Genomic DNA, 14,092 nt, shown 5'->3' with positions numbered 1-14,092 from the left:
CGATGATGTAAGGAAACCGAAAGCAGATTAGTGTGGCTTTACTCATCCTCATGATGTTTTAAGCCTGTTTGAACACCGTGGAACACAAAGGGAGATTTAAGTTAGAATGGCAGCCTCAGTCACCTTTCACTGTCATTGTATAGAAAAAAAGACGCAATGAAAGAGATTTGTTACTGAGACTAAGACATACGTTCTAACCTCTTCTTTTTTGTGTTCCATGTAAAAAAGAAAAACAACATTGAATTATGTAAATGCAGCCTGTTCTCATTAATATACATAACTATTTGTACATTAATATTTGTAACATTTAAACGTACATCATTTTACGTTTGAATAGACATTAAAATGTATAATATGGACGTTTGAAACATTTTACGTTTTTTTTTTGTTGTTGTTTTTTTTTTTACATATTTACAGCTTTAAAAACTTCAAATATTGACAAATCCATTACAAATATATTTAATACACGAATCGATTATAAATATATTTGTAAATTTCTACTGTTTTACAAATATTTTAGATCCCTTAACCCTACCCCAACCTCTAAACATAACCACATTTCAACAATATCAAAACATCTAACTAGTTGATTAATGTACAGTAGTAATAATTGTTGTTACAATATATTAATTTATATATTTTATATATTTTACAGCCGCTACTCCCACACCTACTTCTTAACATAACCATAACCATTTATTAAGCATATAAAACACATAACAGGCAGATAAATTTAATCACAATAATTTATTCAGAAAAATGACAAAATTCAATACTTCCTGTGCTTGATATGACTGAGTGAAACCGGAGTGCTTTGCGTTCACTATCCAAGTTGATATTTTTATGGGAGTATGGCGTGAGCCTCCGCTGACGGCTCGCACATCAGAGTGCTTGAGAAGCATTTCACGTGCTCTTGCGGACAGGAGCTGCTCCGGTTGATGTCTGTGGTGCGGCTCAGTGTCCCTCAGAGTTCAACTGAATGATACAAATGTGCCGTTCATGGTTTATTCTGTATATTCACTTAAAATTCCCTTATATGGGCATTAAAATGTGATTGGAATATAAAGTGCACAATAATCAGACGGTTATTTAATAATCGCGACAGGCCTAATATTAATCAAATCAAACAGTACAAGTAAACATTTGTATGCTTCTATAGGTATTAACATGTAAAATGATGATGTTTACATGCTGTCAATATTGTACATTTCGGTGTCTGAGCAAACGTAAGAGAATGTACGTTTGCTAGAACCAAACTTTACGTAAGAATACATACGAATTCTCATGAGATCACGTTGGTAAATGATGACAGAATTGTAATTTTTGGTGTTCTGTCTCTTAAACTTTTTAGATGAAAGACTGTGTTCAGTAGCATATAAGTATAATATCACGGGTATTGGTATTGTCTACAGAAAGACTTATGTAACACACTGACTCTCTCTTTCTCTCATCTCCTGTAGCTTTGACGTGGACAATGGCACGTCATCAGGACGGAGTCCTCTGGATCCCATGACGAGTCCAGGTTCAGGCCTGATACTTCAGGCAAACTTTGTGCACAGCCAGCGGAGGGAATCCTTCCTGTACCGCTCCGACAGTGACTATGACCTTTCACCTAAGTCCATGTCCCGAAATTCCTCCATCGCCAGTGACATGTAAGTACTCAAACTGATAGATCGGGCCATGTCCCAATTTCCCATAATCCTCTGCTTAATAATTTGGGTCAGTCGAGTTTTCTTACTTTTGTTTTACTGAGCAAAACCACACTCAAATTGAAATATTGTGCCTCATATTAATTTTATTTATCCATGCAGTTGTAATAATAATCATGTTTTGCACACATACACACTCTGAAGTGTCAAGATGGAAATTAGAAATGATCTTGAAAGAGGCTTGTATGTTTCAGCTTGCAACTATTCATTTCCAATAACCAAATTAAAGTAAGTCGCAACTGAGAAAGGTCTTTGTGATCTAAGACAATAAATGTAAATATGTTTCCAATCAATAGGTTTTTTTTTCCTTAATTACATAAACATAAAATCAACAAACAGAACTACACAATTGAAAAGGAGTGTAACTTATTAAGATCAGCTAGCAGAATTTAATTAGAATCAGGTGCAGTTACATTCACATGTCATTTTTGAGTCACCACATAGACATACAGCTGTTACGTGTTGATGACATTGATGGTCCCTTGTTGTTTGAGTGTATGTGTGTGTTTGTATTTATGTTCATGTACATGTGTGTGTGGTCTCTAGTGCACTGTTGTTTGCCCCCAGGTCTCAACATCATGCATGACAAGTCACATGACCCTTTGTCTCACGCTGACATCAATCTTTCTTCTTCTCCATCTTCCCTCTCTCTCTCTCTCGCTCTCTCACACAATGAGAAAAACAAGATTCTTTAAATACACATACCCATTTTCATAGTTATGCCTCAGGAAAGACTGCCCCCTCTCTTTTTCTGTCAGAAGGATCCATTCACTGGTTTTATGCACAGAGAAAATGATTTAAAGCTGCAATGTTTACTCAGAAATAAGATGACAATAGTAACGCCTAGCAAAGCTCCTATGTGGCTGTTTAACTGAGAAATTCCTTTCTTAAAAAACAGAGATGGCCACACAATGAAACCAATGAGATCCTTGATTCGCTTTCATCAACTTAGTGCAGTTTTTTTTATTTATCTATTTAGTAATCAACAAATTTAGTTTTGCTCTGCATTTAGACTGTGCCATTTTTTTCTATATTAAAGGTATACTAAAGAATACCAATAAATAAATAAATAAATAAATATGTTAGATTTTTTTTTTTTTTTTTTTTTTACAAATATTAATTTATTTATTTTAGTTGACAGATTCCTAATTTTCTATCTTTTTTAGGGCCAAAATTTAGTTGGAGCCAAAAAACGTTTATCAGTAATGTTTATTTTATTATTATCAATAGTAATGCTGTTTGACCATGCCACTTTTTTCTATATTGTAGGAATAGTTATTGTCATTGTTACTCACTCATGTTGTTCCGAACTCATATGACTGTCTGTCTTCAGAGAAACACAAACAAAACTATTTTGACCTTTTTTTTTTTCATAATGGTAACTGAGGTTGTCAAGCTATGAAAATGACAAAAAAGCACCATAAAAGTAGTCTATACAACTTGAGCACTATATTCCAAACCTTCTGAAGCCTTAGGATAGAATAGCTTTGTCTTGTGTCTTGAAATTGTCATTATTTGTGTTTCGAGACGCATTGCAGCTGGTTTGACGTCAATGATGACACAAGTTTGACATCATAACACCAAAACTGGCGCAACTCGTTTTGACACGCCCTACTTTAATTGAATGTGTGTATGAGAATATACATTTTCCTCACACAACACTATCATATGGCTTCCAAAGACTTGTAACATAGCACAATTTTATTGTCATTTTAGAGCTTGAGAGCCCCAGTAACCAATATGAGATGAGGAAGTCATACAGGTTTTGAACAATATGAGGATCAGTAAATGACGTACTTTTCTTTATATATATATATATATATATGGCATTAAATAAACCAAAGGAAGCAGCTTGTGTGTTAGACATCTCCCAGTTCACCCTATTATTGTAATCCAGCGCCTATTGGTGGTGCCGAAAAGACTCAAATGACTCTTTAGTGGTTTGCTGACCTCTTAAGAAACATTGCTGTTCCCAGACCACAAAGGCAGAGGAACAAATGGCTGCCATCTGTGTTTGATATCCTTTCCATTTGTGTATGTGTATGCAAGTGTGTGTATGTCTGACAAACTGTGTCCTTATCGATAGGAATAACCACCTGCAGAGGCCGGGCCTGGTCTCTCGGAGATCTGAGCCGGTTATTAGTGGAAAGTAAGTTCTGGTTTTGGCTCACCTGTCTAAAGACAGCACCTGGCCTTGCTCTTTACTCAAGGAATGCTCTTGCTTGTCTTATCTGCATCACCTCGCTTCATATGTAGACACGAACATCACGATTTCACATGCATTAAGAACCCCCCACACCCTCACTTTTTAATGCGCAGAATGACGACCAAATCAACCTTGTACGCAAAACTCAAGTAGGACTGGGCAGTATGATGCGATGCGACAGTAGAAATGTGTCAACTGGTAAAGATTCTACTATAATGTGGTGGTAAAATCTGACAAGAGGCTGCTTCCTATTTAAGACAATGAATATAATGGGAAAGAGTTTGTTTTGACATGCCAGACCGCTCGTGTCTGTTAGGAACTGGCGGGTTTTTATGGTTGCAGAGCAACACCGTAACTTGCTGAATGAATGAAGAATTATACATATTTGTGATCACATTGTCACAGGTGTGAAATTGTGCATATATCAGCTATTGTTAATTATTTATATCTTCAAACCTGGCTCATCTAGTAATATTTATAATGTGTTGTATAGTGTGAAGATCTTTTGTTCTCTTTTATTTTTCTTTATTTTTCTTTATTTTTTTTACTTTTATCAAGTTGTTTTAATTTTTTAAGTATTTAAAGGGATAGTTCACCCAAAAATGAAAATTCTCTCATCATTTACTCACCCTCATGCCATCCCAGATATGTATGACTTTCTTTCTTCACCAGAACACAAAGATTTTTAGAAGAATATCTCAGCTCTGTAGGTCCATACAATGCAAGCAAATGGTGATCAGACCTTTGTAGCTCCAAAAATCACAAAGGAAACAGAATAATCGATAAGACTCCAGTGGTTAAATTCGTACCTTCTGAAGTGATATGATGGGTATGAGTGAGAAACAGATCAATATTTAAGTCCACCACTTTCACTTTCACTTCTACATCTGAAAGTCACATGTGGTGCCTGTTTAGTTTCACTTTTACATCTGAAAGTGAAAGTTAAAGTGGAGATTTAGAGCAAAAAAAGGACTTAAATATTGAGCAAAAATAAGTAAACAATGATACCGTTACGGTCATGTAAAACTCATACAATACAGTGATTTTGGTCAAGGAAAGAAAAATAGGAAATGCTTCTTTAATTTTTAGATGAAATTGGGTTGATTTGATTGGTTGATTTGATTCTGTGCATTAAAACCTTGCGTGTCGTAAGAACGTAGGGGTACGTCGAGAGGGATATCGCATGAAGAAGACAGAGTTTGGATGATGAAATGCCTGGGATTGCCGCACGTGTCTTGGATGTGTGTGTGTGTGTTTGTATGCGTTTGTCAGTCTCCGTCTTTGCCATGATCCTGCAATGCATGTGATACTAATAAATAGTAGTTTAGAGGTGCGCACGTGACTATTATTATCATTTTCTCCATCCACTGTGAATGCATATGTTCTGTTGTGTTGCATAATGTAATGTCCCTTAATAGATTGATGTAATAAGCAACATGCACAAAATGTCATGCTTGACATTTGAGTGAGATATTTTACAAACCTTTTATGTCAAATGCAGAAATTTACCACAAAAAAAAAAATAAATAAATAAATGTTAGGAATGGAATACTAGCTTATTACTTATTAATCACTAAGCTGAGTAATTTTGCATAAAAATCTCACAGTATGCATACTATATACTGCACAGTATGCATACTATATACTGCACAGTATGCATACTATACTGTACATATTGCAGCAATGTTAGGAATAAAATGTTAGTATCTGTGGCAGACCTCTCTGCCTTTCTATGGATGGATGAAGCGGGGACCGGGCGAACACTCCAACATAAATTTCTTAATCACAACACTTTTCAGTGTACACATACAAAATCATGCTTTTCAGCAGTACCAACACATATTGCTTTTTAGCATTACATCACCAACACAGACACACACACAGCTCCATGTCTCTTCTCCTTAAATACTCCTGCCGCTCCTCGCTGGAATGCGAGACCGGTGTGGCACACAGGTGGAACTCATTCACCACTCATCTCCCCGGCCTCACTCTGCCTAGATGCTGCTCGGCCATGCCCTGCTCACCACAGTATCATATTCTTATCAAAGGTTTAGATTGAAGTCTTATTCTGAACTATAGTAACAAACTTTATTAAGATGATCAAACAATCACGAATAACATAATAAATGACCAAAAGCATCAAATAGATCAAACGGTCAAGCATCAGTGGCAAATGGAGCGGTGATGGATGGTATTGCAGTAAATTGTCAGATCATTGCACTTCCTCTCTCTGGTCTGATCTTTGCAAGCTCCGAGAGTTTCTCTGTGTAACCTTGCACCTGCTCATACATTATGTAGAGTCTCTAGGGAGGGCAGCGGACGCACGTTTTCCTTTCATTCCTTTTTAGATAATCCATTCGCAACCCGAAATGGCAGGAAATCTCATGTCAGTTCCTGATATTATCTCCACCACAACTGCTCTTGGAGTTTTTACTTAGTTCATTAGCCTATGAATCTGTTTGCAGTATACTGTAGTGATTAACAATGGCATGTTTGATTCATTTGTGCAAATCAGTTGGTTAAGGCAGTTCACGACAATGAACATGTTCTAGAAACAGATTCACGGAGCATGTTTACATGCACAATCTTACACTGATTACACTTAATAAGCTGACAATATGTAGGGTCATGCAAATGCCTTAAACAGCTTTCTTTTATCTGGGTGAGGTCATAAACGGTTGAAGCAAAGACTGATCAGCACACATATATTTTTGCCCATTACTGCAATTTCGCATTGCATGTAAACACCTTTCCAGGCATTTTTACTAGGGCTGTCAACTGGGCTGAGAAACTAAATTCAAATTTTTAACTTAAATACTATCGATATTCAAATTAAATTTTAATATTAAAGTCATCAGATTTTTAAATTGACATTGTTTCACGCAATGAATACACATACAGTGTAACCATACAGCACTGTGTTAAATTATTGCAAAGAACATTCCTGGCTGTTAAAAAAAAACAGCATTCCATTTTAAACTGATGTGTATAAAATAAAAAAATAAATAATTAGAAAGTTTTAGTCGGTTCGTATTCTCAAATGTTCAATAAAAAGTAAAACGAGGGGGGAAAAAACGCTTCAATAGACAGTTCTATGTTAACATGGTGTTAGCGTTTTGCAACATCAGGTTTACCATTTGTTTATTTCTTTTTAAACATGCGCTAGACAAATGTATTTGATTGTTTCACCGCTTTGTTGTTTATTCAGCGTCTCGTGCAGGAGCGCTGTGTTTTTACATGCTGTGTCAAGTTAAAAAAAGAACCTCTTCAGCATTTAAACTCCTACCTTCTGTTAAACTGTATTTGCAGGCGGGGCCAGAAGGGTGGCACAGGGGTGGCAGTTGCCACCCTAAAAATTAGCTTTGCCACCCCAAACCGGACCCCTCTCGTATCTTGGAGACGGTGCACAACGGCTTAACCCATCCGTGTCACGCATGGTCCATAACAACGTTCCGCCACCAACCATTTTTTCACTTGGTTATACTTCTGTGAGTGCAGTAAAGACAAAATATACTTTAATTCAAGGACTGTTCTCTAAAAGCAAGTCTAAATATCTTATATGCTGCTTCTCAAGTGAATGCATCTTTTTAAAGGATTTTTAGATATTTTAAAATATTTGTATTTTTAATATTATATTCAACGTTCTTAGATAACAATTTTTTCTTCTGCAGTATAGCTGCTAAAGTAAATGTACGGTGTTTTAAAAGAGTTTTAGATATTTATATTGGAAAACAAGCCAAAAGAAAAACAAATCATAAACGTATTTTGTTGCCGTGTATAATGGGGTGAAGACTACCGTCTCTCACCTTTCTGATCACTTCAATCCATCTTTAACTCACAAAAAAAAAAACAACAAAAAAACTCTCTTATTAATAAAGCTGCGTATTGCCAGTTTTCTTCATGATAAGAAATGGACAGTGACATACAGTATATTATGATTCAATAAGTCACGAGCCATCACGTTATAATCTAGCTGTATTAAGCGTGCGTGCTTGAGGGACGAGCGTCCCGTGACAGAGTGTACATCAGCCGAGTGCAGTTTCAATCTCTCCCCCTTAGATCAGGACATTCACACAACTCATAGAAGAAGCGCTGACCGCACAGAGAAATGGCAGTTTCAGAGTTTGTAGTTATTTACATGATCTGCTTCTGTATTATTTGAACTTTAATAAAGATATAACGCATTAAATATAACTGCATTAAAGATGTAATGCCAGGGTGTTTCCTTTAAAGAGCTCCGGCTCCACTTATTCCACAACGAGAGTGCTTCTGTATTTACTTATTTAGTATTTTTGTATAATTTCACCTGAAGCTGTTTGGAAAGTTTAGAGTGCATATGGACTGTGAGCTGTGTAATTCTTCCTCTCCTCGGTCGTGCACGAGCTGCTCTCTCACATTATTGTTAGAGTTTAATGTGATCTTATGTTATGTTGAATGAGATCAAACGACTATTCGACAACAAAAAAATTTGTAGAAAATGTTTTTTGTCGACATTGTCGATAACGTCGGCTAATCGTTTCGGCCCTAGTTGTGTGCATGCCTGTTTACGTTTTGAATTCAAAAGCCGAAAATAATCCGCCGGTTTAAAATCTAATTTAAATAAAATTATTTTAACAAGCTTTTTTGGTAGTTATCAGCTAATTGTTGTACATATAAGCATACTTGTTGATTCCCAGAAATACCCGCACAGCATTTTGTCTTTGCTTTTGTAGTGAAACGTGTTTTGTTTTGATTTAATTGTGTATGATTCAATCATGTATGATTAATTCACAAACTTAACATCGCTAAGGTGCAAAACACACTCTACTCAAGTAAGTGAATGCATATGCTTCTACACAAGCATTCGTCACACATCATTGCATTCTCAGCATTTTTGCAAGGGTCACTATGTCTTCTACGGTCAGATTTTTGTTTCGGGTGAAATACGTCACATACAGTATATACAGCAAGCTATCTGAATAATAAAACCTCCAATTAATGGCACAGACATTTGAAGAAAACTTCATCGCCCCCCTGAGTACTGAGGTATGTACAACGGTACAGTGTGCTTGAAATGCCTTTTCATACGTGCATAGATTTCTGGCCCAAATGTATGTTGAAAGAGTGCCTTTTGAGTTGGAAGTACACACTTTACTGAAAGACAGCTGAATGTATGGCTGATGATAAGCTGCCCACTGCCTCTCCTTTTAGCTCCTGTGAAAGGTCTGGCAGTCTCAGCATACTGGACAGAGTGCTGATAAATGGATCAATTTGCAAATAGTTAGTTCTCTTTTCTCTAGAAACAGAGTCAGCATCTGACTTAAGACACACACACACACACACACACACACACACACACACACACTCGCACAGATGCCAGGTGAGGTTCAACTGAAGTTCACACACCTGACCTGGCCTCTTTCATTATTTATTATTAAAGAATAGCGTGAAAATTGATGCCACCTCATCTACATTTATGTTCCCACCCTAATTAAGAGTACGAAACTGCACTAAATTATTCATTAATCCGATTTTTGTGTGTCTGACTCAAGTCTGCACTGCAATAACAAAAAATAAATAAATAATCATACTTAATATTTTAGTATACTTAATATTCTTACATTCTTAAACAATTACTTGAGAAGCAAAATAACAAAATATTTTGTCTTGTTTTCAGGGGAATCTAACTAAATTTAGTAACAATTATGCTTATAACAAGAAAAAACTATTTGCCAATGGGGTAAGAAAAAGACACTTAATTCAACATGAAAACAAGTTTATTTTACCCCACTGGCAAATTGTTTTTCTTTAAGTATAAACTCTACTAAATTTAAAGGCTTAATCTTTTGTCATCATGCTTCTCATGTAAGTTTTTGTTTTAAAAATATTTAGATATTTTTACCAGAAAATAAAACAAAAATACTCAGTAAGAATATATATATATATATATATATATATATATATATATATATATATATATATATATATATATATATATATTTATTTATTTTATTTAATTTTTTTGCAGTGTACATAATATCCAAACATTCAGTGACAATTTACAATAAGGTTGTGTTAACATTAGTTAACATGAGCTAGCAACGGACAATACTTTTACAGCACTTAATGTTAATTGCAACATATTGAAAACAATTTTCAAATTTAAAGTTGTATACATTAAGAAGTACTTTTCTACACCTTTGGCAAATAAGGTTTTCTTGTTTTAATTAAAAACCTGATTAAATTTTGTTAGATTTCTCCAAAAACAAGACTAAAAATCTCACGTCATTTTGCTTTTCAAGTAAATGTGTCTTGTTTTTAGATAGGATTAATAGATATCTTTACTGGAAAACAAGACTAAAATACTGAGCAAGGAAATCTTTGAAGTCTGAAAATAAAACTTATGATGAAAAAAAAAGTCTGAAAAAAAAACTTATGATCTGTTGATGAAAAAAAAAACTCACAATCTGTGGTAATGTTGTGATTGTCAGTTGTGAAACAGCAGCAAGTTGCTGCACTTGTTGAAGTCGTGGCCTTGTGCTATGTTTAGCACGCTCTTTTTGCGTCACATTCCGTGCTGCTGCAGTCGGACGGGATCATGTGATAGACTATACTCGCCTGTCGATGACCTTTTTCCTTGCCGACGAAGTGTGGAAATGTAGTGTTGAGCGATCCCACCGTGCATACAGTACGTGCACACACATGTGCACACACATGGATGTAAAGACACACGGCATCATGTTAAACCGCAGGAGCGTAAGCGACACCCACGTGCTGAAACGGACACGGGCCGTGCGTGAAATCGGACGTTTTTTCAGCCAGCCAGATGACAGACGGAGAGGGTATGTTGTGTTTTGTGGTGTTCTGGAGATCTTTTCCTGTTTGTGTATAACAAAAGCACCCCCCCAAACATATTTGCCTGCTTCTTGCAACCCCCCCCCCCCCCCGCCTACTGTAACCTCACCCTTGCCCCTTTCCCAGCAACTAAGAGCACGTTTGTCAATTGCATGTGCATGCATGCCTGCCCTGCCCACCACAAGCTCATCACTGATTGCATTTTAAACATGCAAGTGAGCCTTAAATATACAGTATAAAGGCAGAGCAGTAATAGAACATTTTGTCTGTTTTGAGGGGCGTTCACTCTGATGCAATGCCCACTAACTGTCTGATGCATGTTGCACATAATATTGGGAAACACTTTGTCAAGTTAGAAAATCCTAATCTGATTTGGTGGTTTGAAGGAACTTTCGTGAGTAAAAGCACACAGGACTTTTTATCAGTCCGCCTGGAAACAGTCGTGTTCACAAGATTCCGGGTTATTAGAACGAGCGGTTTTCAGGATGAAATTAACACTGGATTTCCCAAAGTTTGCCAGGTTAGTGATATCAAAGAGTAATGTAGATATTAATGAGCAGAACTTTATATTCTACTTTCACTTAGTGAACTTAGAGATAACCCCACCCCTAAACAACATGTAAGGACAAAATCAACTGTGATTGATCGCTTTACATTACAGTTAGATTGCTCTTCCTGTCTAAGTGGGCAAAACATTGCCATTTATTCAAATGAGAGATTAGCGCAGACAAAATCAAACTACCTGGAACTATCAAATTGTGATTTCAAGGTCCTGGAAAAGTCATGGAAATTAAATCATATTATAAAGTCAATAAGTCATAAATTGATGTGTGAATATATTTTTATTTAGTTATGCTTAGTTCTTAAATTTACACATTTAGAGATTGCTCTTTAATCTCTTTTAAATTATTTTTTTAAATACTTCCAATATTTTCTAGTAATCACGAATGACTCATTGAAAAGTCATGGAAATTCATTAATCAAAAGGTGTGGGGAAACCTGAGGTGATAAGCCTGAAGTATGACTCAACAGTTCAGCGACTTGTCGACCTCCAGTGATTTAATCGCTGTTAACGTGAACGCACCTTTATGCATAAAGTGGCATGCTTGTTGTTCAAAACATTTCCCACATGGAACAGTTTTAGGGCATTTTGTGCCTTGGATGGAAAGGAGAGTGCAAAGACACAGAAAAGGACTGTGAGAGAGTTGGGAAACGGATGAGAAAGTGAGGTTGGACTTGAACCTGCATTCCCACGAGTACCAATTTTAATGTGTCGTGAGCATGTGTGCGGCCCACTGCGCCTCAGCATTGACACTACTACACTTACTGAGGAGTTCATTAGGACCTTTACCAGGAAGTGGAATAAAATCGTAAAGGTTTTGTGGTTATTTCACACCAGATTTCCCCGTCAGATCAGGACAGTGCATATTCTGTGAACTGTGAATACCTAGACAGCATTTTTGTAATGCCAGTCACAGAGAGATTTGCAAATGGCTACCTGTGACAAGCAAGACAAACACTCAAACAATACGTGATTTAAGTAGCCAATCAGCAGCATTTTAGTAGCATTCACAATCAGAACATGCTTATGATTCCCAAAAATGCTGTTTAGGTACTGTAGAAAGCTCTCTATTTGCCAAAGATAACCACAACACCTCAATGTCCTCGTACCAGCTCTTCTAGAAAAGTTGATGTTTGGTCATGTGACACTTTTGTTTTTTTAACTCACAAAGCTATCCAATCAGTTTTAGTCACATTATATTTGTATATTCTTTATATTTTCTACATCATTTTTATCATAATTGTTATTGTTGTGTCATGGTTTCATGGAATTCAATATCCTAAATGATAGTCAGTAGAACAACAGACACTTTTCATGTTTTTTGGGGTGTGAACTCTTCTTCTAATCTACAGCATAAAATACAATGCAATACGGCTGATGATAATTAACTGTGTTGGCAATGGTGATATCTGAAAGACTATCTTGTCTTATTCAGTAATACTGTCGTCTTTCTCTCCAGACACCGGTACTCTAGATAACATTCACTAGCATTGAAAGCATTAACGCAAGCGTGTCCCTGCCTTGTTGTCTCTTGTCACACAAACAAACCATATCTTATTCCTCTAGATGGATTCAACTTTGGTGTTCCATATCTATTTATGATAAAAATAATATCTCCACTTTCTTGATGATATGGTTCGTTTGTTTTGACAAATGCATGCAACATTATAAACATACGTATCGTGCACTGAGAAACTAATTGTTTTCTTTGGCATATTAACATGTTGCGTTGTTTGTATGTCACACTTCTCACTTCCTGTCTTTGTTCTTTCTCTTCCAGTCATGGCGATGACTTCATCGTTACACCTTTTGCACAGGTCAGTGACCCGAGAAGCAGTTCAGGGTGATACATCTGACCCACTGATTAAACTATCAGGCCTTTCTACAGTGATATAATGTCAACATGAAACATGAAACACTGTTCGCAATGCATTTTAAAGGGATAGTTCACCCAAAAATGAAAATTCTCTCATTTACTCATCCTCATGCTGTCCCAGTTGTGTATTACTTTCTTTCTTCTGCTGAACACAAACAAAGATTTTTAGAAAAATATCTCAGCTCTGTTGTTTTTCACAATGCAAGTGAATGGTGACCAGAACTCAGAAGGTCTAAAAAGCACATAAAGGCAGCATAAGAGTAATCCATAAGGCTCCATTGTTTAAATCCATATTTTCAGAAGCAATATGATAGGTGTGGGTGAGAAACAGCCCAATATTTCTGTCCTTTTTTACTATAAATCTCCTTTGATCAGTAGGTGGCTGAAAGTGAAAGTGAAAGTGGAGATTTACAGTGAAAAAGGACATAAATATTGATCTGCTTCTCACCCACATTTATCAAATAGCTTCAGAAGATATAGATTTAACCACTGGAGATTTATGGATTACTTTTGTGCTGCCTTTACATACTTCTGAGTTCTGGTCACCATTCACGTGCATTGTGATGACCAACAGAGCTGAGATTTTCTTCAAAAAAATCTTTATGTTCTGCAGTAGAAAGAAAGTCATACACATCTGTGATGGCATGAGGGTGAGTAAATGATGAGAGAATTTTCATTTTTGGGTGAACTATCCCTTTAATTCCATAATGTGACATATTTTTAAGTGAAACAAATATGTAGAATTTTCTAGGATGGGATTAGATTCAAGTTGTTCAAGTAAGATTCAAGTAATTTGTTAAATTACTAAACATGCACCAATGAATTGTTCACAATAAGGCCAGGAATGTGGAGTATAAAAAAAGTAAATGGGGTCAATATCAATTTCATGTTGACATTAAAACCTG

General features: G+C 36.1%; 1 protein-coding gene across 8 annotated transcripts in view; it reads left to right on the top strand.

The window, feature by feature from the left end:
- The window catches only part of LOC127432571 (cAMP-specific 3',5'-cyclic phosphodiesterase 4D), a 255,863-nt gene that overhangs the window by 200,704 nt on the left and 41,067 nt on the right, over positions 1 to 14,092 (top strand). For 6 of the 8 annotated variants that reach the window (XM_051683814.1, XM_051683816.1, XM_051683818.1 and 3 more), the window contains 3 exons: positions 1,461 to 1,652; positions 3,796 to 3,858; positions 13,092 to 13,128. In XM_051683814.1, the coding sequence (XP_051539774.1) occupies positions 1,461 to 1,652; positions 3,796 to 3,858; positions 13,092 to 13,128 (292 nt within the window). The remainder of the gene's footprint in view (positions 1 to 1,460; positions 1,653 to 3,795; positions 3,859 to 13,091; positions 13,129 to 14,092) is intronic. The other 2 variants (XM_051683815.1, XM_051683822.1) reach the window with 1 other exon arrangement.

This window comes from Myxocyprinus asiaticus, chromosome 42 (genome assembly GCF_019703515.2).
Source record: "Myxocyprinus asiaticus isolate MX2 ecotype Aquarium Trade chromosome 42, UBuf_Myxa_2, whole genome shotgun sequence".
Classification (NCBI taxonomy): domain Eukaryota; kingdom Metazoa; phylum Chordata; class Actinopteri; order Cypriniformes; family Catostomidae; genus Myxocyprinus; species Myxocyprinus asiaticus.
Note: the sequence above shows the minus strand (reverse complement) of the source record. Positions and strands in the feature narration are given on the sequence as shown.